Source organism: Rattus norvegicus, chromosome 16 (genome assembly GCF_021556685.1).
Source record: "Rattus norvegicus strain SHRSP/BbbUtx chromosome 16, alternate assembly SHRSP_T2T, whole genome shotgun sequence".
Taxonomy (NCBI): domain Eukaryota; kingdom Metazoa; phylum Chordata; class Mammalia; order Rodentia; family Muridae; genus Rattus; species Rattus norvegicus.
Genome location: NC_141549.1, coordinates 19,815,815 through 19,840,351, shown reverse-complemented (window position 1 = coordinate 19,840,351; position 24,537 = coordinate 19,815,815). Strand labels below are relative to the sequence as shown.

The window sequence follows — 24,537 nt, the reverse complement described above, 5'->3', positions numbered from 1 at the left end:
CCATCACTCATTCATCATTCATTTCTTCAAATGATCGATGTTGGGCTAAGCACAGAGCTCAGCTGGTAGCCAGCTTGCTAAGCATGCTAGAGGCCTGAGCTCAATCCCTAGCACAAAAATGAAACCTACCTGTAACTTCGAGCTTCCTGGTGGAGAACAGATGGATCAAAAGTTCAATGTCATCCTGGACTATATCAAGTTTGGGGCCAACCAGAGTAACATAATACCTTACCTCAGAAAAAAAGGTTGGGGGCTGGAGAGATGGCTCCGTGGTTAAGAGCACTGACTGCTCTTCTAGAGGTCCTGAGTTCAATTCCCAGTAACCACATGGTGGCTCACAACCATCTGCAATGGGATCGGATGCCCTCTTCTGGTGTGTCTGAAGACAGCTACTCATATAAATTAAAAATAAATAACAAAATCTTTTTTTTTTTAAAAAGCCATTAAAAAAAAACGTTGGTACGTTTTCCATGTTATAAATGGAAAGTACACTATCCAATCATTCTCCATTCTTACCCAAGGGGCTACTGAAGGCCTACTGTGTGCCTCCTCACCAGGCCTGGTGGGGGAGGGGATAATTTGTATTCTATTATGAAATTTTTACTCCTATTACAGTGAGACTGCAGGGGTGACATCGTTCTAACTTCACTCTTTCTCCTTAATTCATCCCAATGGGTTCCAGGTTTGGGATCTCAGGAAAGGCTTTCTCACAGATTTAATCTGTAACTGCTCGTCCAGTCCTTTCGGAAGCCATCTCTTTCATCTCCTGTTTTCTGTACCTTTCCTGCCAGTTTGAAGCTAACGCAGGAGAGAGCCTGCATGTGCCTCCTTGCTACAACTGCTGCACATGTGGGAAGGTCCTGCTAGCCCACACCTCAGCCTCAGTTACGTCTCATTGCCTGCAACAAGGAGCACACACCTGGTGGTATAGTCTGCCCCTTGCACGCATCTTTCGGGGACTGTAAGATTCTCTAGGCTTTTCATCCGTATGGGAGCATGGCCCCACATGCGCCCTACCTCAACTTTCAGAGGTGTGCTGAGCACACAGGAGTTGTGCAGTAGGGATAGTGAAGCGGGCAGTGCAGCAGGAAGGCATGCCCGTCCTTGGCACTTTGGAAAAGACCCACACAGGGCTTACTGCCAATGACTGCCCTTTGGTGACGTGTCACCACCACTCACGTCAGAGACAGGACAAGTGCTTCTACCAAAAAGCTCATCTTTGGTTCTCCTGTGTGCAGATCCAGGCAGTCCTAGCTTCATTCCTGTGGCTATGATTAAATACCTTGACAACACAATCTAGGGAAGAAATTGTTTATTTCAGCTCATGGTTTCGGGTCACAGTCCACTACTGTGGGCCAGTCATGGAGGCACAGTAGACATAGTCCCAAGACAGACAGCAAGGAAACTGAGTTCAGCTGCTTCAGTTCTTTTTATTCAGTCCATAAAACAGTGTTGACAGCATTCAGGGTGGGTGTTACTACCTCAATTAACCCTAGGAAGAAAATCCCTCTCAGCCATGTCAAGGCGAACCTAACCTAGAGAGGTCAGTATTGAGACTCCTTTCCCAGGTGACACCGACTGCATCAAATTGACAACTGAAGCACCCACCCAGAGAGAAGCACAGCACTTTAAGCCACAGCCTCCCCTCCTTCTCGGTGTTTCACACTGATGTAAACACAGCACAGCTTTAAAAGCCTGAAGACATTTCTGAAGGTCTGTTCATCCCAGACTGTGCATCAAGGACAGGGACCAAGAATGATTCTACCCTAGTGTGGCTTGAGGAATCACTGAGTTTAATTTGGGGTATTTACAAGAGCACAGGCAAGTCATGGGAAGCCATGGCTAAGGAAACGTCCATCTGTCAGCATCCATTAGGTCCCCACACTCCTCACACTTACAGAATTGCTCATCTTCCATCACCACAAGCTTCCTAAAGGACTGTGGCCGTGAAGGCTTCACAGCTGTTTCCACTTGGAAAGTTTTCCAGTTGGAATTCATTCCTGGAATCTAAGGGACCAATGTGATCTAAAGGCTTTAACACATCTTAACATTCGAATTTTCTGTCCAACATGACATTTCATTCACGCTAGTGAAGGGCCTGTGACACCTGAAGGCTTTTCCGCATTCTTTATATTCGTGTGGGTTTGTTTTTAAACCACTATGAGTTCTTTCATGATTTTAAGGCAAACAGAGATAAATGAAAGAGTAACCATATCTTGTACATTCATAGGGCATTTGCCCAGCATAAATTAACTTACTTCTCTGAAAGGAAGTATGACAAGACACTTACCACATTGGTAACAAGCATAAACTTTGCCCAGCAAGAATTCCTTCTCTGAAGGACACTGTGACCCCTGAAAGCAATGCCACACAGTTTACATAGGAAAGGTTCGTCCTTGTCTTGAGTTCTTGCATGTGTTTATGAGAATGGGGATATTTTGCTACATTGTTTACATTCAATGGGTTTGTTGCCAATCTGTCCTTTCACTCCTTTGAAGAAAATGGGGATAATGGAATTAGATACTGTTCATACGGGCTTTCTCCATGAACAGACTGGTGTCTCTTAAAGGAACTATGCCGGCTGAAGGATCGGCCACACTGAATGCACTGGTACGGTTTCTCCCCAGTATGTCTTCTTTCGTGTGATCGAAGGTAAGAGCGATGTGTGAAGGTTTTACCACACTCCTTACATTCGTAGGGTTTCTCTCCAGTGTGGCTTCGTTCGTGAAATCGAAGGTAATTATAACTTGAAAAGGCTTTGCCACAGTGCTTACACTCATAGGGCTTTTCTCCCGTGTGTGTTCTCTCGTGCAGTCGAAGCGAGGACTGACACCTAAAGGCTTTACCACAGAGCTTACACTCGAAGGGTTTCTCACCAGTGTGAGTTCTCTCATGCACTTGAAGTAAAGAGGGATAGATGAAGGACTTACCACACTCCTTACATTCATACAATGTTTCTCCTCCATGAGTTATTTTATGTCTGTGATAGGAAGCCTGACACCTGAACGCCTTCCCACACTCTTGGCACTCATAAGGTTTCTCTCCAGTGTGAATCTTTTCATGTAACTTCAGAGAAGTAAGCCATCTGAAGGCCTTCCCACATTCTTTACACTCGTAGGGTTTTTCTCCAGTGTGAATCCTTTTATGTAACTTAAGGGTCCTGTGACTTCTGAAAAATTTCCCACACTGTTTACACTCATAGGGCTTTTCTCCGGTATGGATTCTCTCATGTAATTTGAGGGCCCTGCTATATCTAAAGGTTTTACCACACTGCTTACACTCGCAGGGTCTTTCCTCAGTGTGAATTCTTTCATGCAGCTGAAGGGCACTAAGGTACGTGAAGGCTCTCCCACACTGCTTACACTCGTAGGGCTTCTCTCCAGTGTGGATTCTTTCGTGTAAGTGGAGGGCGCTGAGACCCCTGAAGGCTTTCCCGCAGTCTTTACACTCGTAGGGCTTTTCTCCAGTGTGGATTCTCTCATGTAACTGGAGGGCGCTGGGATACCTAAACGCTTTGCCACACTCTTGACACACATAGAGCTTTTTCCCAGTATGAATTTTGTCTTCTTTTTGAAGGGAACCGGAAGTTTTATCACATGAATTACCTTCACAATCATTTTCCTCAGTCTGGCTTCCTCTGAGTTCCTTGTAGTCATAGTTGTGATGTCCGTTGTAGGTTAGGTGATACAGTCCAAAGGTCTTTAAACACACCTCACACACAGAAGGTCCACTAGAAGTCTTCGTTTCCACGCATCCTTCAACACTTGTGAGAAAATTAGCATCAGGCGGCTTCTCTTCATATTCCTTGTGTTCATACTCATGTGTGTACTCAGAGTGAGAGACGATGTCCCTATTAAAAGATGAATGACACATGAAAATGTCCCCACATCGAGGCTCATGTTGAGATTAGTGTACGGATAAAGTTGTTCCACCCTGACCGCCTTCCTCAGTATCATACAGTGTCTACAAATCTAATTCTGTGAGAAATGGCAAGCACGTTAGTGCCAGTTGTTTTACCACTGTCTGCTCGTTAGACCATCTTGGACAGCCTGCTACCAAAACAAGCAAACTGTGTGCCCTCATAAGCCCATCATCAAAAGAGCAGCAGCCCTTAATGCAGGGTCCCAGAACTACACAAGATCTCAAGCTCATATAAAGGTAGACATTTGGGATAAAAATTTCCTACTGATGAATAAATTTAAAACTGGGCTTTTTTGTTAGTTCTTCAATTTTCATGGCACACTAAAATTTCTTCAAGGGAGACTTGCTCCACTTGTGCATGCAAATTACCTTAGATTTACTTCAGGCTCTTCGCAATGGTCTTCAATTGCCTCGTCTTCCCATTCATAACCTTAAACACAGTTCCAGAAATGTATGATAAATTATTAGAATGTGCATTGGAACTACACATAATTTCATCACCATGATTCTTCCCTTTCCACATCCACATTGCAGCAACAACCAGCAAGCAGAAACCCTTGTCCTCTAATTTACAGAGTGGAGGTAAGAGGGCATCCTCACCTACGGCAGTGAGGTTCCTGAAGGTCTCCAGCATCACATCTCCATAGAGACTCTTCTGAGAAGCTTCCAGCAAATCCCACTCGTCCTGAGTGAAGTGCACCACCAGATCCTCAAAGCTCACCAAACCCTAAAACATTCCATTTTAGGATATGAAAGAGTGGGTGAGAAAGACATCCTTCCACAACTGTCAGTATGGCCGTGTAATTCTGTGGTTTCCACACACTCATTCCATGGCACACAAGTGCAGTAAAAGCACTGAGTGATGTTCAGAGATGGCGGACAGCCCGTGCTCCACTACTGCGTCCAGGGAGGAGATGTGCTGCTTCCCACCTCACTCCCTTTCCTGTCCCCAGATCACCCTATCCCGTATACACACAGCAGCATAACACGGGCTCGGGAGGCTACTGCCCTTGGAAACTCATGCTCAGCGTTAGCCTCTGCTGGCCTGAGGCAACAGTATCCTGTCTGAGAGTAAACGAACACACATGATAGGGATAAATGACGCAGCATGAACGAGTTGTACAGAAACAGCGATCCAGAACACTCCCATTTTCCTTCTGATAGACTATTAATCACTTCTAAACTTGGAAACTCCTAATCAATCAGACATACCCTTCCAAAACTGAACGCAGGCAGTGTGAGGGTGACTCTGCTTTTGTATAAAAATCATGTCTGATCCTGGCAGGATGAAATCTATCCTCTGCTCAAATGATTCCAACTTCACTCCTTGTCCCTCACCTCTTTTTCAAAGTTCCTGCAAAGGACTTCTTTTCCCTAAATATACCTGTTTGCTATACAAATGTAGTCATTAATGTGGGTTTGAGGTCCCTAGTCAGGCCCACGGAGGGATACGCCAACTGCTACATCGCGCAACCTCACTTTGAACCTCGAAGAATCCAAGCCAACTGTTGCCCCAAATCCCAAAATGTTAGCTAGGGCTACTTCTTCAGTGGGAGAAATGAAGGGAACAGGAAACAAAAATAAATGATACAAGCAGTTTAGAGTTGGGGGGTGGGGAGAGCTTGTTTTGTGTCCTAGGAAATAAACTGAAATGTCCTTGGGTCCTTGGCTCTATGTTGGCAGTGCTAAGAGGAAAACACATAGCTCTGAGTGCCTCCTAAAAGAAACTGGTAAGAGCATACACTAAAAGACTGACAGCTCACCCAAAAGTTCTAGAACAAAAAGAAGCAAATACACCCTAGAGTAGAAGGCAGGAAATAATCAAACTTAGGGCTGAAATCAACCAAGTAGAAGAAAAAAGAACTATACAAAGATCAACAAACCAAGAGCTGGTTCTTTGAAAAAAATCAACAAGATAGATAAACCCTTAGTCAAACTAATCAGAAGGCACAGAGAGGGTATCCAAATTAACAAAATTAGAAACAAAAAGGGAGACAGAACAACAGAAACTGAGGAAATTCAAACAATTATCAGATCCTATTGCAAAAGCCTATACTCTACAAAACTAAAAAATCTGGATGAAATGGACAATTTTCTAGACAGATACCAGGCACCACAGTTAAATCCGTATCAGAGGAACCATCTAAACAGTCCCATGACACCTAAAGAAATAGAAGCAGTCGTTAAAAATCTCCCAATAGGGCTGGAGAGATGGCTCAGCGGTTAAGAGCACCGACTGCTCTTCCAGAGGTCCTGAGTTCAATTCCCAGCAACCACATGGTGGCTCACAACCATCTGTAATGAGATCAGATGCCCTCTTCTGGTGTATCTGAAGACAGCTACAGTGTACTTATATATAATAAATGAATAAGTCTTTAAAAAAAAAAAAAAAAATCTCCCAATAAAACAAAGCCCAAAACCAGATGGGTTTAGGGCAGAATTCTATCAGACCTGCCAATAAGAATTAACACCAGTACTGTCCAAACTGCTCCACAAACTGAAAGAGAAGGACTCTACCCAGGTCCTTCTATGAAGCTGCAGGTACGGTGATACCTAAACCACACAAAGACCCAACAAAGAAAGAAAACTTCAGACCATTTCCCTCATGAATATCTATGCAAAAATACTCAATAAAATTCTCACAAACTGAATCTAAGAACACATCAAAATGATTATCCATCATGATCAAGTAGGCTTCATCCCAGGGATGCAGGGATGGTTCAATATACGGAAATCCATCTATGTAATCCACTATGTAAATAAACAAACAAAAAAACCCACATGATCATCTCATTAGATGCTGAGAAAGCATTTGACAAAATTTCAGGTGAGCTCACAAGAAAAAGAGGACATAGGTGGCCATTGAACAAATCAGAATTCTCTAGCAGAACAGAAATGGAAGAATTAACAGATATGAGTGCATACTAGATTGGCTTACCTGATCAGGACTGGATAGTCCAACAATGGGGGTATCCATGATGGAGAGGTTCCGTCCACAGGGCTGGAAGCCTCGGGAGCTCCAATCTGGCACTAGGGGCTCAGAAGACGCCCGGAAGCTTCTTCAGTGGTCTTCAGTCCACACTGGAGGCCCAAGACACTGGCTCCAATGTCAGGGAAGGGTGGCAGCAGCAGTGGCAATGGGGCAGATGCACTCACCAGCAAGAAGTGAAGGCAAGCAGGAACAAACACTGCTCCTTCTGTGGACTTCCTTCTCAAAGTGCCACCTACTGTAAGACGACGGGGGTCTTCTCACCTCAGTTAATCCTCCCTGAAATTTCCTGGCAGACACAGAGACAGGCCTCTTAGTTGATTCCAGAGGCATTCAAGTAGACAGTAATGATCAGACAACACACAAGCAACCAGCAGTGTTCAGGACCTGTGCACCACTGAGCACCGTGCACCCTCTCAGCTTCAGACTCTGCCTGTCTCCGCTGTCTCCGCCCACAGGCTCCCCTCACGCTAGTCTCACCTCTGACTAAATGTGTCTCAGGCGCCATCATCAGCAAGTGCACTTTAACTACTGGTTTTCACATCTATCCCTGGCTGTTCCTATCACATGGCTGGCCCAACCTTGCACACAACCTTAATGCAAGCTCTGCTAACTCCCCTGGGCTCAGAAGGCTCAGATCAGCAAGTTAGACCCTGAAGTTACATGATAATACCAATACTTATGGCAGGGGCACAGCAATAAAAGGGGGATGTGGAGACACTGAGGTGGGGGAGGGAGAAGGGGCATGCTGTGACAACACAATTTCCATACAGAAACTACACAAAATCCAAGGAGTAAAAAAAAAGGACAACTGAAAACTTTTATGATACATCATTATACAAAAGACCATCATTTTCCTATGACAGAAATGAACTGGATGTACAAATACCAATTCTGCATTGTATATACATTAATAAATGGGGGGGCTTTAAACAAAAATCAAACATTTCTAATCAAGAGAAAAACAAAAAGCAAGTATCACAGAGGACAAGAAGCCTCTACCTTGTAAGACATTTTTACACATCTTCCATCAGTACTATAATTCAACACATTTCTCATAACATTCAAAACCACATTACGTTATAACCAGAACTAATTATAAGGGATACACGAAAAGAATTGAGAAAAAAGGATATTCAACAGAACTCTGAAAAACACACACACATACATACACACACACACACACACACACACACACACACACACACACACAGAGGAGGGGGGAGAGAATATACAGGACTTTAAGACTTCTTATAAAACTACCACAATCATGCAATCATGAGAGTGCACTCGCATTTGGTAAGCAATGAATAGCTCATTGGAGCAGAAAACCCAAGAACAAACCCACACAGACCCAATTTTGGACAAAGGAGCAAAAGATCCTTAAGAACTGGGCTGCCTTGGCAGAAAAGTCAGGTTGTTCCTAGCACCTACATGGTGGCTCATAACAATCCAATGGGATCTGACACCGTCTTCTGACCTCCATGGGCACCAGACACACAGGGCACAGACACACATGCAGCAAAATACTCATAAATTCTCAAAATAAATTCTACATTTTTTTAGTTATTGAAAGAGTAACACTGAGTTGTAAACGTAGCAAGGGTGACTGGGAAGGTATGGTGGCACAAGCCTGTAAGTCCAGCTGTCAGAGGGCAGACAGCAGGGCTCCAACTTCAAGGCCAGCCTGAGCAACTTATGCATTCTAGGTCAGCCTGGGCATCTCCAGAAAACAAAAATAAACAGATAAAAATAAAGGCAGTACAATCAGAAATTATTCAGTGTGCTGAAACTGAAACCTCGCAAATATTGAAAATCAAAATGTTTTATTAGCTCCGTAGCAAAGAAACAAAAATAACTTGCATAAGTAATTTTACTTGGCTAACATAGTAGGTGTCCTGGTGGCTTTTTTCCGCCATCATTAGTCTCATGAAGTCTTCCTTTCCCCTGTATACCCCTCAGAGTCAACCTGCCCCATCCCTGCCCAACCCCCCATCCCCAACCCCCACTCAACCCCAACCCCCTCCCCCGCTCAGACTCCTCGCCCTCGAGCCTTCCTGTTTGTTATCAGTGCTACCATTTCCTCTCCCTGGAGGCCTTTTCCTTACTTCCTCAAGCTCTACAAGTTAAGGTTCACCAATCTGAGGGCATTCGTGCAGCTAACACCCATGGGAGAGGGAACAGGTGTTCATTATCCCAGCTCAAATTATCAACTAATTCAGTATTTTTATCTAATTTCATCTCCTAACATGCAAATTTCTTAATTTTTTTTCTTCCCAGCTGAATGGAAGCCCTTTGTGTATACACGTTCTTGGTATCTACTCAGCGGCTGGACATGTAGGCTGTCTTTATGTCCTGATTATGAATGGCAAATGAACATGATTGTGCACGTACCTCCTGGAGTGGGATGTATATACTCTGACCATGTACACAGCAGGGCAACAGTGACATTATGTACATTAAGACAACGATAAAAACAAGAAGGAAGCTCTCCTACAACAGATAATGCTTCTGAAAGCCGTAACTCTAGCGCAGGAGAATTACCTCCTTATTAGCCATTGGTCAGGGAGACCCCATAGGCTCTTGTGCTCTTCTCAGTTGCCCTCCAGAGTTGGCTGTTATTACTGAAGACACCTGGTTACAATGCGGAAAGAAATCAAACTGGCGCTGAGCTGAAAGCTTCCTCTCTGTTGGCTTTCATAGTGCTCTGGGGCACTGTGCTGGCTGCTGGGGGAGGAATGACAGGCACATGTCTTACCCAGACCTCTACAGCATTCAAAACCAACCTACCAGGTATGTCCACCTGTGCAATAGTGGTGTAGCTGTTCTGAGGAGGACACCAGACGTCTCTCTAACTGAACTTGAGGCTCACTCCTTCAGAGAATCCATGCCTGGAATACTAAACCAAGCCCAAAACCCATGTCTGTGGCTAGAGGGGCGAACTTCACACTACTGTTTAGGTAAATTGTCCTGGCTCCCAGTTACCTTCTTCTTCTTCTTCTTTTTTTTTTTTTTTTTTTAAATCGGAGCTGAGGACCAAACCCAGGGCTTGCCTAGCAAGCGCTCTACCACTGAGCTAAATCCCCAACCCCTCCAGTTACCTTCTAAGTATTGTTTATACCCACAGACAGCTGCTCCTCACGGTCTCTGCAGTGAATGCAGAGATTCCAGGCTACTCAAGTAAGCTGACTCCTGAGGGCTCAATCAGAAACAGGACATTTAAACCACCACTTCCGAGGCGCTGAGGTCACTGAGAAAGGTGGGGCATAGAGACTGTCAGGCCCAGAAGACAGTGAGATGGGATGTAAGATGTTGACTTTTCAGCATTGCAAGCTAATGCTGTTCATGACTTCACTCGACAACAGCTCTGGATTTCGGCAATGGACCTGACACAAGACTGGACCCATCAATGGTCGATTATGATTCAGATACTGAGGGACTCTAGGGAAAGTCACGGTCTTCAACTGTGTATCCACTGAGATGCTCAAATGGATGGAACCTGCGGTCACACGGGTGATCCTGGTTAAAACAGTGCATCTCAAAACCAAAAAGGACACGGAGGGGGCAGGAAACATGGACAGTTCACAGGGAACTGTAAGCAAGAGAGGACAAAGAGGATAAGAGGGAAACTAGAGGGCAGGACACTACCATCGTCAGAACATTCTTTATACATGTGTGAAAGTGTTAAAGAAAAATAGAACTTCAGGTAGGTGTTAGGGTGCATGCCTCTCACATGAAATTATATCTGAAATTCCAGCACCTTGCCTACACAAGTTCTATCCTAAAAGCACATGCTAGTTCAAAGAAAAGTAAGGTTAAAGAGGTGGTGTAGTTTAATGGTTAAGAGCACTGACTGTGGGTTGGGGATTTAGCTCAGTGGTAGAGTGCTTGCCTAGGAAGCACAAGGCCCTGGGTTCGATCCCCAGCTCCGAAAAAAAAAGAACCAAAAAAAAAAAAAAAAAAAGGAGCACTGACTGCTCTTCCAGAGGTCCTGAGTTCAGTCCCAGCAACCATCTGTAATGAGATTTGATACCCTCTTCTGGTGTGTCTGAAAACAGCAACTGTGTACTTATAGATAATAAATAAATAAATCTAAAAAAAAAAAAAAAAACACAGATGCTATTTCAGAGGACCTTGACACTTTTACAACTATGTGTAACTGTAATTTCAGGAGATCTGATGTCCTCGGCTAACCTCTGCAGGCACTACGCATACGAGTGGTGCACAGACATATGCAAGCAAAACACCATACATAGGATACAAAAGGATGCAACTTCCTTGCCGAGCCTCAGAAAGAAACAGACACCTAGCACTAGGATGGTACAGCCTGAAACCAATCTATAATCTGATACGCTGTGTGAGCCAAGGATCTAGTAAGGACGCCTGACTGTCCCCTGCAGCTTCCACTGGGTCCCTATCTGTTCATCAGGATCTCATCTCCGTCAGCCTTTCCATCACTGTTAGATCACTATAGACACTTTCAAACCTGATGGCCCCAGGCTTCGTTCAAAGCTCCCTCCCTGCGGCTCACTGGTCTTGTGTCCAAATTTATCTCATCAACTGAAGCACTACTTGCTTTTCTCTCAGCCAACTTCTAGGACCCTCTAAACTCTGCTGCAGCCTCCGTAACTTACGTTGATTCTATAAACAGCATGTGTGCATATAACTATATATTTGCCATGTGATATGAAGAAATATTAGTAATAAGGATTTGGAAAAATAGAACCTATCTTAGCCTCGGCCAGATTACCACCGAAAGCATGACACCTTTTTACTTTCTATTCAATAAATGTTGACATTGTGGAAAGACGCAAACGTGTGTCTCTTTCTGGTACAACATCCTCATGACCGGAAGACAAAATCCTAAAATGTCAGTTCCCAGCTTCAATTATAGATTTAGAATAATTTCCACAAAATGCTAAAAAAAAAAAAAAAAAAAATTCTTACCAGGAACATAAAAGAGATTACTAAATTTTATATGTAAATACTTTAAAAAAAAGAACCAAAACGGTTAGCACAATCAAACCCACAACACATTCGTAACATTTCCAATCAAATACACAAGACAACATACTGTTTAGGAAGAATAAACACAAACAAAAAAAATTAGGAGACAAGCTGACCTTTGATAAAGTAGCACAATCTTTTCTAGAACTGTTTCTGGAAGACCATCCGAAAGAAACCCTTGGACAAAGACTCAGAGAATTTCACAAAATTAACTCACACTTGATGCTAGACCTACAAAGCCCACAACGTCTAGACCACAGCGCAGAGAACACAGCAGGCATAAGTGCGACACCAAAAGCACAAACAGGGCGCTAGCACTGGGCGGTGACGTCACCAACCCGGAAGCTACCCCAGCACTGGGCGGAGCCTTCCGCTCCCCGCGCTTTGCGCAGACATGGCCGGAAAAGCGGAAGTGACAAGGGTCCTCCGAGACAAGGACTGGCGGTGATGGGGCCCATGTTTCCCCATGGAATGAACAGGGTGTCCGCTAGGCCGGCTGGTCCCACCCCTCCCCCAGCCCCGGGGAGGGCCCACCACCCCGGATCACGCGGCTCAGCTGGCCGCTCCTCCCCGAATGGGGACAGCGGCACCGCGCTCACCAAGGCGCGGTTGCGGAGCTCGCCCATGCTACCCCCACAGCTCCCAGCAGCGGCGATCACACCGCAGCACACCGGACCACGCGATGCCTGCTTAAGACTCGTTACAGAATCTGCGGCATGGCGGCGGAAAGGACCCACCCCTTGTCTCCGGCTGGTGCTCTTGATTGGATATCTTGCCCCGAAGCTCTGATTGGCTAGAGCTACAACACAAGTCTGATAGACAGGAGTTCCCTAGACGCTACTGCGTGGATGACCGACTCCATTGCTCTAATTGGCTAGCATGCTCTGAATGATGAAGCAGTTCCTTTAGGCGCTCGTGAGTGAGTGGCCTGGCCTGAAGGTTCTGATTGGTTAGCACTGCCCCACGAGGGACTGAGTGACACGAACAGCTTCCCTTAGTCCTTGTGAATGAATGGCCTGCCCCCGGGGCCCTGATTGGCTAGTGAGACCTGAATGACAGTTCCCTTAAGTAGATGAACTGAAATTAAAAGACGTGGACCACACGGCCTTTCCCAGCTCTGGCTTTCACCCAAGTTCTTGCAAGTCTGCTTCAAGAAGATCTAATTGAAGCAGGACTTTCTTGTACCTCCCACAACTGTCACTGCTGTCTTCTTGCACTCAGAGGGTATTTAAGGTTCTTCCTCTTGGAAACCTTGTGTGCACAGTCCTTTACACACAATGCCCAAGGCAGAGATCACTTTGCCTCACAGCTAGACCAGGGCCCAATTCACACCCTATCAAACTGGAACAGAACTTGATGTCCTCCGGGTTTCAGGAATTTCAGCAAATCACGCCAAAGATTGCTCAAATTTTAACAAGTTGCACATTTTCTTTTTAACCAGAGAAAAGAACCCATTCCAAGACCGATACGGTGCTGCTTTTTCTGAGATCCGAACAAAGGAGATGGAAGCAAAAGAACCAGGAATTCAGGCTATACTTCATTAAAACTTCCAATAGCAATCACAGACTCTTCTAGGTCAACAGAAGGTATTTGAGGGAGCCTTACACATTGAAGATGCCTATATCCAGGAGGCCACAAAAATGACTAAACCACACTAGAATAGTGAGGGAAGACATGAGATAGCTAATTTTTAAATAGGTAGATAGCTAAGGAGAATGGTCCTGGATCAAATCAAACTGATTAGGAGTTCATCCACTTTGGATCCAAGGACTTACTCCAGACTCTTGCCCAAGAGAAGTCGCCTCGTGGTTGAGTCTTTTTCATCTCAAGCACCCACAGGGCTAACTTCACACACATACCACGCATGCACACATGCACGATTGCTAACCCCACCCCACTGAGGCTCACACACAACCCACCTGATTGGTTAGATTACCTTGACTGATTGAACTCCCTCCTGCCCTCTGTGCTGTAAGCCACCACTAACAAGGCCAAGTAGGATCTGAGAGCTTTCTTCAGCTCTCAGAAACTTCACAGGTTTTATTCATGTCTCATTCAGTCAAGTCTTTGCTATCATTTAAAATGAACCAATCAGCTAAATGTATGCTGGCTGGTCCATTTCTAGAAGGAGAAATGCAGTCAAGTTTTGCTCCACAAGCTATGTCGTATGAATAAAATGTACTTGGGGGAGGGGGCTGGAAAGATAATTCAGTTGTTAAGAGCACTGACTGCTCATCCATAGCATCTGGGTCCAATTCCCAGCACCCACATAATGGATCAGAGTCAATAACTCTAGCCTTTCAGGATCCAACACCCTCTTCTGACCTCCCTGGAGACCAGGCAAGCACATGCAGAAAAACTACCCACAATGACTCATGAGGAGCCAGTGTGCCCTCTCTGAACACCACCCCCACCTGTGTTGTGCAGAAGACTGTGGCTTTGTGTGAATGTATGCTTCTTGAGGGAATATTTTTGGTTTGGTTTGGTTTGGTTTGTTTGTTTCTTTGCTTTGTTTCTGTTTGTTTTGGGAGTTTTTGTTTTATTTTTTGATTTGTTGTTGTTTGTTGTTGTTGTTGTTGTTGTTGTTGTTTTGAGACAGTGTCTGCTAACTAGCTTTGGCTAGCCTGGAGCAATATATCTTCTGCATGCAGATTGCAAACTTTTCATTCTGTAATTTGTAGCTGGTCTTTTCTACTTTGTGAATTCTTCTCTTCCCACCCTGTAATCTCCCCCTCCCCCCTTTCACCCCATCACTAAATAGGAGAGGGGAAGGGAGAGACCCCTGAATCTAATGTCTTTCCTTTTGTTTCTTCTTTGACCACAGATACTATAAACCAACCTCCCTAAATGACTAACAGCCACCCATCCCACCTCCTGGGGAGCTAGCATTTATATACCCTCTGAGAAGTTCTCAGAATTCCAAATGTCACACAGACATCTCAGTATCACACGGTATCAAAGAAACAAAACCATACCTCTGCTAGAGCAGGAGGCAAATCAGAGTCAGCTGTTTTGGACAGTCTGAAGTGTCCCATATCTCCACTCCTGGGTTTAAAATGGAAACGCATTCTTAAACTATTTCTGTGTTTTTAAAGAAACAAAACCTCTAGAGTTGTCACTACATTAATTCTTCACTGAATAGAGAAACCAAGGAGTGGAAAAAGAGCTTGCAGGAAACAATAGGAAAAAGGCAAGCAATTGCTAAGAAGTAACTAAACAATGAAACCACGCACTTAACTGATACAATCATCAGCATACAGAGGAAGGGCTTGAGACACTCATAAGAAAGCAGACACTGTCTGATGAAAGGCTTCTAAGAATTCATTAGAAGAGATAAACACAGTCATATTGTGGTGATTAAAGAAAACAATCTCTCAAGAGAAAACTGGGATTCTGCACGTGTACACCAAACACCAGCACACTTAATTTCATAAAATAGATGCTAATGGGCTGTACAGGTACAAATAGACTGCGACCCAATGTCAAAATCAATGCTGTACTCTTGGGACAAGCCAAAACAACTAAGAAGCAGCAAATAAATATCAAAAGTTGACACCTAGGGAGCTGGAAAGACGGATCCGTGGTTAAGAACACTAACTACTCTTTCAGAGGAACCAAAGTTTGCTTCCCAGCACCTACATGGTGGTTTACAACAATCCACAACTCCAGTTCCAGGGGATCCTACTCCCTCTTCTGACCTCTAGAGGCACTCGACATAAACTTGGTGGTGCACACACATATATGCAGCAAAGCATTCACACACAGAGTATGAATTCATATATATACATATATGTTTGTGTATGTGTATTAATCATATATAATTTCCTCAGGTAAACATTCCCTTGCTCTGCTCCATGCAGAGCAGGAAAGGAAAATGTTCCACTCCTTTCTCTTTTATGACTTATATCTCCTTTTTAACCAATGATCCATAAAAACCACCATTCTCAGGGCTGGGGATTTAGCTCAGTGGTAGAGCGCTTACCTAGGAAGCGCAAGGCCCTGGGTTCGGTCCCCAGCTCCGAAAAAAAGAACCAAAAAAAAAAAAAATTCTCTTACAAACTTTTCTTTTTAATATGCTCCTGGGCTGGGAAAGAGGAACACTGCCAGACAACACAACCTGAACAGAGTGTGATTTTCCCTTCTGTCCAACACTGACCATGGGGACTTTAAAAAACTTTCAATAGATCTTTTTTAAGGGATTAAAGATAACCACTAAAAAGTTTTCCTTTTGCCAGGTGGTGGTGGTGCATGCCTTTAATCCCAGCACTAAGGAGACAGAGGCAGGTGAACCTCTGTGAGTTCCTAGCCAGCCTGGTCTACAGAGTGAGTTCCAGGACAGAGGAACCCTGGCTTAAAATAAAAAAGAACATAGACAAAACAAAAAGAAAGATTTTCCTTGTCACCCATTTAGCCCCAGTTATTAGAAAAAGTTATAAAATTTGGGAGTTCTTGAAGGTATAAGTAGTTCCTGGTTGATGGAGGATTTGATAACAGAGGCTCTATTGGAACAAGAACTTCTGCATAAACTGAAATCCACCATTACCTTCTCTGATGATGAGACACAGACTTACAGAGATCCAGCAAAACTTTGGTGTCTCATGCTTTGTCAGAAACAGATCCCCCAGGGCTGGCCCAACACCAAGCACCTATTATTGTTCAACTAACCCGTTCAGCTACCTCCATCCAGACTGAACACTATAAAATGACCCTGGGAACAAACAGGAAAACTGCAGTCCACATTGCCTGACTTGAAGAAGCTTAAAGTGCCCTACCAATCATCCTGGAATATGCCTCTCCTACCTGTGAAGAAACTTGAGACCTCAGATCCTCATGAGCTTGATTCTTCTAGAGAAACACAAACACTGTCTTGGACCTGAAAGATTCATTCTTCAGCCTCCCCTTGGCAGAGGTGAGTCAACCCATCTTTACTCTTAAATAGACAGACCCAGTGGGAGGTTTCAGCAGGCAACATACCTGGAACAGGTTGCCCCAGGATTTAAAGACACTAAATGCAGACTTCCAGTCCTTCCACTAGAGGTTCCCTAAGAAAATATATTCTAGGGGTTGGGGATTTAGCTCAGTGGTAGAGCGCTTGCCTAGGAAGCGCAAGGCCCTGGGTTCGGTCCCCAGCTCCGAAAAAAAAAAAAAAGAACCAAAAAAAAAAAAAAAAAAAAAAAAAAGAGTTACAGACCCTAGGCTAGTAAGAAAGCCCAACTTGTAGAAGATTGGAATCTCCCAAAAGGACTATTTCTAAACAGGTTCACATACCAATAGCCTTGCCCCTAAAATGGCTGTAATCCGGCCACACTGGCAAGAGCAGTGGCCCAGAACAAAAGAAAAATTTCAGGCACTTGAACAACTGGTACGAGAGCAGCTGGAGGCTCCACATGTAGAAGAGTCTCCCAGCCCATGGAATGCTCTGTGTTTGTTGTAAAAATGAAATCAGAAAAATAGAGACTGATAGTGGGTTTAAGAGCAGTTAATAAGGTAATTCAACCAGTGAGTCCTCTACAGCCTGGACTTCCTTTATCGTCTTTGTTACCAAAATCATTACCTATAATAATAATTGGCTTGAAAGGTTCTTTTTTCTCAGTCCCCTTGCATGAGAAAGAGAGGGAAGGGTTTGCTTTCTCAGTACCTAATCTGAACCATAGTCATCCACTAGCACTGGCAGGTACTTCTCCACGGAATGCTGAATAGTCCAACTTCATGTCAGTATTTTGTGCAACAACCATTAGAAATAATTCATGGGCTTGGGGATTTAGCTCAGTGGTAGAGCGCTCACCTAGCAAGCACAAGGCTCTGGGTTCGGTCCCCAGCTCCGGAAAAAAAAAAAGTCTGTGAGGTATGGGCTGGAGAGATGGCTCAGAGGTTAAGAGCACCGGCTGCTCTTCCAGAGGTCCTGAGTTCAAATCCCAGCAACCACATGGTGGCTCACAACTATCTGTAATGGGATCCGATGCCCTCTTCTGGTGTGTCTGAAGACAGCTACAGTGTACTTATATATAGTAAATAAATAAATCTTTAAAAAAAAAAAAGAAAGAAAGAATTCATAAGCAATTCTCCTGACCTATCATTTATCACTATATGGATGACTTTTTTGACTGATTCTGACAAAGATGTTTTAGAGAATATGTTTAAAGGAACACAAAAAAATTCTGCCATGCTGGGGGTTACCGATTGCTCTAGAAAAAAATACAAAGAAGAGATTCACTTAGTTATTTGGGTTATAAATCAGTCAACAAAAAATTCAACCACAAAAGGTGCAGATCCATAGGGACCAATTGCAAACTCTTAACTATTTCAAAAAAAATGAATGTGAGAGATATTAACTGACTGAGGTCTACAACTGGATTAAGTTGTAGTATGGATTAGGTAATTTGTTTCAAACATTACAAGGAGATTCAAATTTAAACAGTCCAAGATGTCTAACAGCTGAAGCAATAAAAATAGTTAATTCTTGTAGAACAAAGACTGCAAGATACATATGTGGATTAAATTGATCCTAAACTTGATTGTATTTTGGTCATTTTGCCTTCAGCTCACTCTCCTACTGGATTCATTATGCAAATGGAAAATAGTATTATGAAATTGATTTTCTTAGCTCATAAACAAAGCAAAAAATTAAAGACATATAGAAAAGATTTCTGATTTAAGTATTAAAGGTAGAATAAGATTATTCTAATTTTCAGGAACAGACCCAACCAAAATTGTAGGACCTCTTCCAAATGCTGAGATTATGTCGTTATGAGTGATCAATGAAAATTGACAAAGAACTTGTAGTAACTACTTGGGTGAAATTAATAACAAATATCCAAAAAAGCGAACATATACAACTTATAGAAAGATTTAATTGGATTCTTCTACGTAAAGAGAATACCAATTCCAGAGGCTCCAGCATTTTATACAAATGCAAACAAGACAGGGATGGCAGGTTATAAGTCAGATAAAATAGGCAAGGTAATCAAAAGTCCTTATACCTCAGTTCAAAAGTCAGAATTGTATGCAATCCTTATGGATTAGATTATCCTGAATCTTAACATAATTACTGATTCTTTATATGCAGAAAGAGCTGTTTCACATATAGAGGCTACTGAATGTGCACCTGATAACTCAGAATTAACTGTTCTATGATTGCTGTAAGTGGCAACAAGCCATCCATTGTATATCACTCATATCCAGTCTCATACAGGTTTGCCAAGTCCATCAGCTCAAGGAAATGAGAAAGTGGACCAATTACTAATAGGAAATGTGTGCATTTGAAGTCTCAGAATTTCATGAGAAATAGCATGTTAATGGAAAAGGTTTAAATTTTTTTCCATGACTTGGTGACAAGCCAAAGAAATTAAAAAAAAAAAAAATACCCAATATGTTCTCTCTACAACCAAACTCTGTTACCTACTAGTAGTAACCCTAGGAGTACCAAAAGAAATGACATCTGGTAAATGGATGTGTTCCATTTTGCAGAATTTGGAAAAGAAAGGTATATACACCATACCATTGACATGTACTCAGGGTTTCAATGAGCAACTGCTTTTTTTTTTTTAAACATTTATTTATTTATTTATTTATTATGTATACATCATACAGCTTTCTGCCTGCATGTATGCAACTACAGGCCAGAAGAGGGCACCAGACCTGATTATAGGTGGTTGTGAGCCACCATGTGGTTGCTGGGAATTGAACTCAGGACCTCTGGAAGAGCAGACAGTGCTCTTAACCTCTGAGCCATCTCTCCAGCCCGAGCAACTGCTTTAAGTTCTGAAAAGGCTGACTGTGCAATTACACACTTATTGGAAATAATGGCAATTATGGGGAAAGCTTCACAAATTAAAACTGATGATGCTCCCACATATGTATCCAATAAGATGAAGCAATTCTTTGCATATTACAATAGAAAGCATAGGGGTTGGGGATTTAGCTCAGTGGTAGAGCGCTTGCCTAGGAAGCGCAAGGCCCTGGGTTCGGTCCCCAGCTCCAAAAAAAAAAAAAAAAAAAAAAAAAACAATAGAAAGCATGCTACTGGTGTGCCACACGATCCCACAGGACAAGCAGTTATAGAAAGTGCTAATCATACCTTAAAAGAGATACTTATTAAACAAAAAATGGAATAAAAACCCTCAGGAACAGACTAACGCTTCATTAACTCTAAATTATCTTAAAACTAGGCCAACTAATATACTATAAGGACGTGTTGATGTTAGAATGGAAACCTGCAATCGTTTTTAAGATAGGGAAGTGGTTACTTATGTATCTACAGGGAATGAAAAAATTGGTTACTGATGAAATTTATAAAGATTAGGTAGGATCAGAAAAAAATCTCTTATCACCTGAGACATGGATGTCTTCTCAGAGCAAATAGCCCAGGCGATTCAGATTGTCTCAAAGTATGCATGCAAATCAACTTCAAATGGGCTAGCCCAAATGATTGGCCACACAAAGACTGGACAATACACAGACTAGACAGACAACACAGAGACTGGACAAACACAGAGACTGGGAAACAAGTGCTACACCTAGCATTTTCCATAGTAACCATTTTTCCCCTTAAGCCCCAGACAGGAATTCCTCACCCCCAACTCAGCAGGAAGCAATTATAAGAAGACTGTCATTCCAATCCCTGAAGTTGGGATGGATGGTTTTGGTCCTTTGATTTGCGATGGTTGTTATCATTTAGGGTGGTAGATTGTTTTGTTTTATGTAATTATTTTATACTGATAGAAATTTAAGGTTGTTTTGTTTACTGATGCTATACTGATAGAAATTTAAGTTGTTTTATTTAGTGATGTTTATCGATAGAAACTTAAGGTTGCTTTGTTTAATTATTGTATAATGATAGAAATGTAAAGTTGTTTTGTTTGAAGTATTATATATTGATAGAAATTTAAGGTTGTTTCATTAGACTATTGTTTGACTATCTCGTACATAAGTTATTTATTTGAAGTGTGATGTAATGTTCTAGTTTTGTGGTTCTTCTAATTGCTTCTATTGTGTGTAGATTGTTGATGTTAGAGAAAAAGACAATTTTTTAAACAGAAAGGAGGATATGAAGTGGGAATTCCTGGTTTCTTTGGAGACTGTATTATGTGATGTTTTTCTAGAGACTGTCCTATGAGAGGATGTTTTGCTGAAGCAGAGACATGGGAGGATGTTTTACTGAGAACAGACGTGTGGTGTTTTTCTTGAAGCTGCCTGGGTAAAGGGCATATGGTGTTTTGCTGGAGTGAGGCTTGAGGATACATGATGTTTGGAAAGGGTATAAGTGTATCCCAACAGACGGTGGTGACGCTGTGTGCCATTGGTTTGCCTGGCCACTCTCTGCTGGCCGTCATTGGTCTTCACTGTTGGCACTAGTTGACCTTGCCTTCTTCACTGATCATCATTTGTCCTGACTTTGTAGAGAGAAATGAACCAAAGAACTTCCCACTTGGGCCAATGGGCAGAGACTTGCAGGTTCTTCTAGATTAAACTGCCAGTGCAGATTCATGAGTAGTATTTACAAGTAGAACAAGGAGATGCCACCGCTGATCATGTGAACAGAACTGCTGATATCCTGACAACGAAGATTGGAATTGCCCAAAAGAATTATTTCTAAACAGATCCACATCCCCCGTTTCCCAACCTTTCATTCCCACTACCTCTGATGGGCTAGAAGGGAGGATAAAGCATTTGAGAACCCTAATTAAAGCAGGTTTTGAAGAATCTAAACTTAAAGAAGACCACCTGTCTTGGCTACCAGCCGAGGGGAGGTAAAGGAACCTATCTCAGAGTAGATTGCTGCCATCCTTCAGATACCAACTCCAAAAACTAAGAGAAGGTTCAAGACTTCCTAGGTGCAGCTGGATACTGCTGCCTCTGGATACCAGTGTTTATGGAAATAGCAAGGTTTCTATACACCAACACAAAAGGGGGCAGTGTAAACGTCACTTTTATTTGCCTGTTGTAATTGTTGTTTTCGAGGCTCACTGCCTCAGTCTGCTAACCTAGGCTTAGACCTGGAAACTTCTCGCCTCCTCCATACAATTTAATCTAGGCCTAGAATGGTTTTAGCCTCTGACACTTACTGCTCAATAAGCTTGCCCTTACTTGTTCTTTCTGACCCCTGCTGACTCATTTATCCTGCTCTGGCTCTAACTCCTCTCCAAGCTGACTGATTCAATCTGGCTTCTCTTGGCTTCTCCTGAATTGCTCTACTTGACTTCATAATAACTTTGGCAATCTGTTCTAATCTTCTAGCTCCTTATTATTCTCCAGCCTTTTCTGTTTTCACCTATATCTACCTTGTTCTCTCTCTGCACCTTGTCCCTGTACAACTGTCCCATGTCCTCCTTTTCTCTCTGTGCTGTTCTCTCTTAAATAGTCTCTCTTGTCCCTGTTCTCATGAGAGTTGGGCATATCTGATTCTGTCAAATCTTTCTATGATTCATCACTTTGTCACTCAATTAGACATCACTTTCAACATGAGTGCTTCCTTCTACAAACTAACTTTACCTTCATTGTTTCAGATTTAAAGCATGTAATATGGGCATGTCTGGGATCCAGCCAGAGGGATTAAAGGTGTGTGCAATGGCTGGGCCACACCAAAACTAGAAAAGGCTTTTCAGTAAATAACACAAGCTTGGGGTTCACGGTGTGATCAAATATTCTGTAACAGGGCACTGAGCCCTAATCTGGACTAAGACTAAACAAAAACATTTGAGGCTTTAAGAAACAGCTTTGGGAGTTGGAGAGATGGCTCAATGGTTAAGAGCACTGACTGCTCTTCCAGAGGTCCTGAGTTCAATTCTCAGCAACAACATGGTGGCTCACACACACCATCTGTAATGGGAGTCAATGCCCTCTTCTGGTATGTCTGAAGACAGCTACAGTGTACTCACATACATACAACAAATAAATTTTTTTTAAAAATGAAGGAAGTGGGGTTGGGGATTTAGCTCAGTGGTAGAGCGCTTGCCTAGGAAGCGCAAGGCCCTGGGTTCGGTCCCCAGCTCCGAAAAAAAGAACCAAAAAAAAAAAATGAAGGAAGGGAGAGAGAAAAAGAAAAGAAACAGTTCTGACTCCTGTTCCAGTCTTAGAACTTCCAAGCAAAAGGAATTTTAACCCAAACTCTGTGGCCATGGAAACCCCCTAGGATGAGTGGACCCTGTAGCCACAGTATGGTCTACCTAAGAGCTGTGGTGGCTACTGATAGTTGTTTTTTTTTTTTTTTTAAGATTTATTAATTATATATGAGTACACTGTAGCTGCCTTCAGACACACCAGAAGAGGTCATCAGATCTCTTTACAGATGGTTGTGACCCACCATGTGGTTGCTGGGAATTGAACTCAGGACCTCCAGAAGAGCAGTCAGTGCTCTTAACCTCTGAGCCATCTCTCCAGCCCTGCTACTGATAGTTTTAACTTTAAAAGAGCAAACAAATTAACTCTTGTGTCAAGATCTTACACTCACAGCACCCCACAAGACAGTTGAGGCCCTCCTCTGAGAAGCACCCAAATGCTGGATGTCTAATGACTGTGTGACACGGTATAGGGCCCCACTCCTGGCTCACCCTCAACTGTTGAGAAGCCAGCAGCCAGCAGCCCTCTTGCCCAATGACTCAGGTTCTCTTCCATGACTATCACAGGATAGATGAAACCAGACACATGGGAGCTGAATGCTTAATTTAACTAAAACATTTGGGCCCAAGCCAGATCCCTCAGCCCAGAGAGCAGAATTGCTTGATCTGACCCAGACTCTCAGAAGGGGAAAAGGAAAGCCCACCACCACAATGCATGGACCATCAATCGGTATGTTTTTACTACTAGTCGTGTCCATGGTATGTTCTATAGAGAAAGGAGGGCTTCTGGCCCTCTTTCCTCTTTCCTTTGGTGAAAAACAGCAGTGTGGAAGTGTAAGCTGAATAAACCCACCCCTAACTGCTTTTTGGTCATGGTGTTTTGCTGCAGCCAAAGAGCCCTTAAGACAGTCGAGGCCCTTTGTCCTTCCCATCATCAGTCTATGCTGTGACCTTCCAGGTGTTTCCTTTGCTCCCTTATCATCGTAGGCACATGGAGATTAGTCTGTCCTTCCTTTCTCTTCTTTTTTTTTTTTTAAAGATTTATTCATTTATTATATATAAGTACACTGTAACTGTCTTCAGATACACCAGAAGAGGGCATCAGAGCCCATTACAGATGGTTGTGAGCCACCATGTGGTTGCTGGGAATTGAACTCAGGACCTCTGGAAGAGCAGTCAGTGCTCTTAACCACTGAGCCATCTCTCCAGCCCCTTCCTTTCTTTTTTTTTTTTTTGGTTCTTTTTTTTTTTCGGAGCTGGGGATCGAACCCAGGGCCTTGCGCTTCCTGGGTAAGGGCTCTACCACTGAGCTAAATCCCCAACCCCAAAAATGTGTAGCCCAGGCTGGCCTCGAACTCGTGATCCTCCTGCCTCTGCCTCCTTCAGCAAATCCTACGGGCGTGCGCCACCACAACCGGCCCTTCCTTTCTTAAAGTGCCAAAAATGTCACTCTTTTTTTCTTTTTTCTTTTTTTCGGAGCTGGGGACCGAACCCAGGGCCTTGCGCTTCCTAGGCAAGCGCTCTACCACTGAGCTAAATCCCCAACACCCAAAAATGTCATTC

The 24,537-nt window shown here is 43.2% G+C and overlaps 1 protein-coding gene across 13 annotated transcripts; it reads right to left on the bottom strand.

Moving 5' to 3' along the window:
• Window positions 1-1,297: 1,297 nt before the first annotated feature.
• Window positions 1,298-12,803, bottom strand: Zfp869 (zinc finger protein 869). 13 transcript variants are annotated; one of them, XM_087587272.1, is made up of 6 exons: window positions 12,034-12,648; window positions 9,455-9,637; window positions 6,860-7,199; window positions 4,522-4,648; window positions 4,291-4,351; window positions 1,411-3,850 (listed from the first exon to the last, which is right to left on the bottom strand). In XM_087587272.1, the coding sequence occupies exons 3-6, from the start codon at window positions 6,896-6,898 to the stop codon at window positions 2,485-2,487; spliced, it is 1,593 nt and encodes a 530-aa protein (XP_087443398.1). In that variant the 5' UTR covers window positions 6,899-7,199; window positions 9,455-9,637; window positions 12,034-12,648; the 3' UTR covers window positions 1,411-2,484.
• Window positions 12,804-24,537: the final 11,734 nt, after the last annotated feature.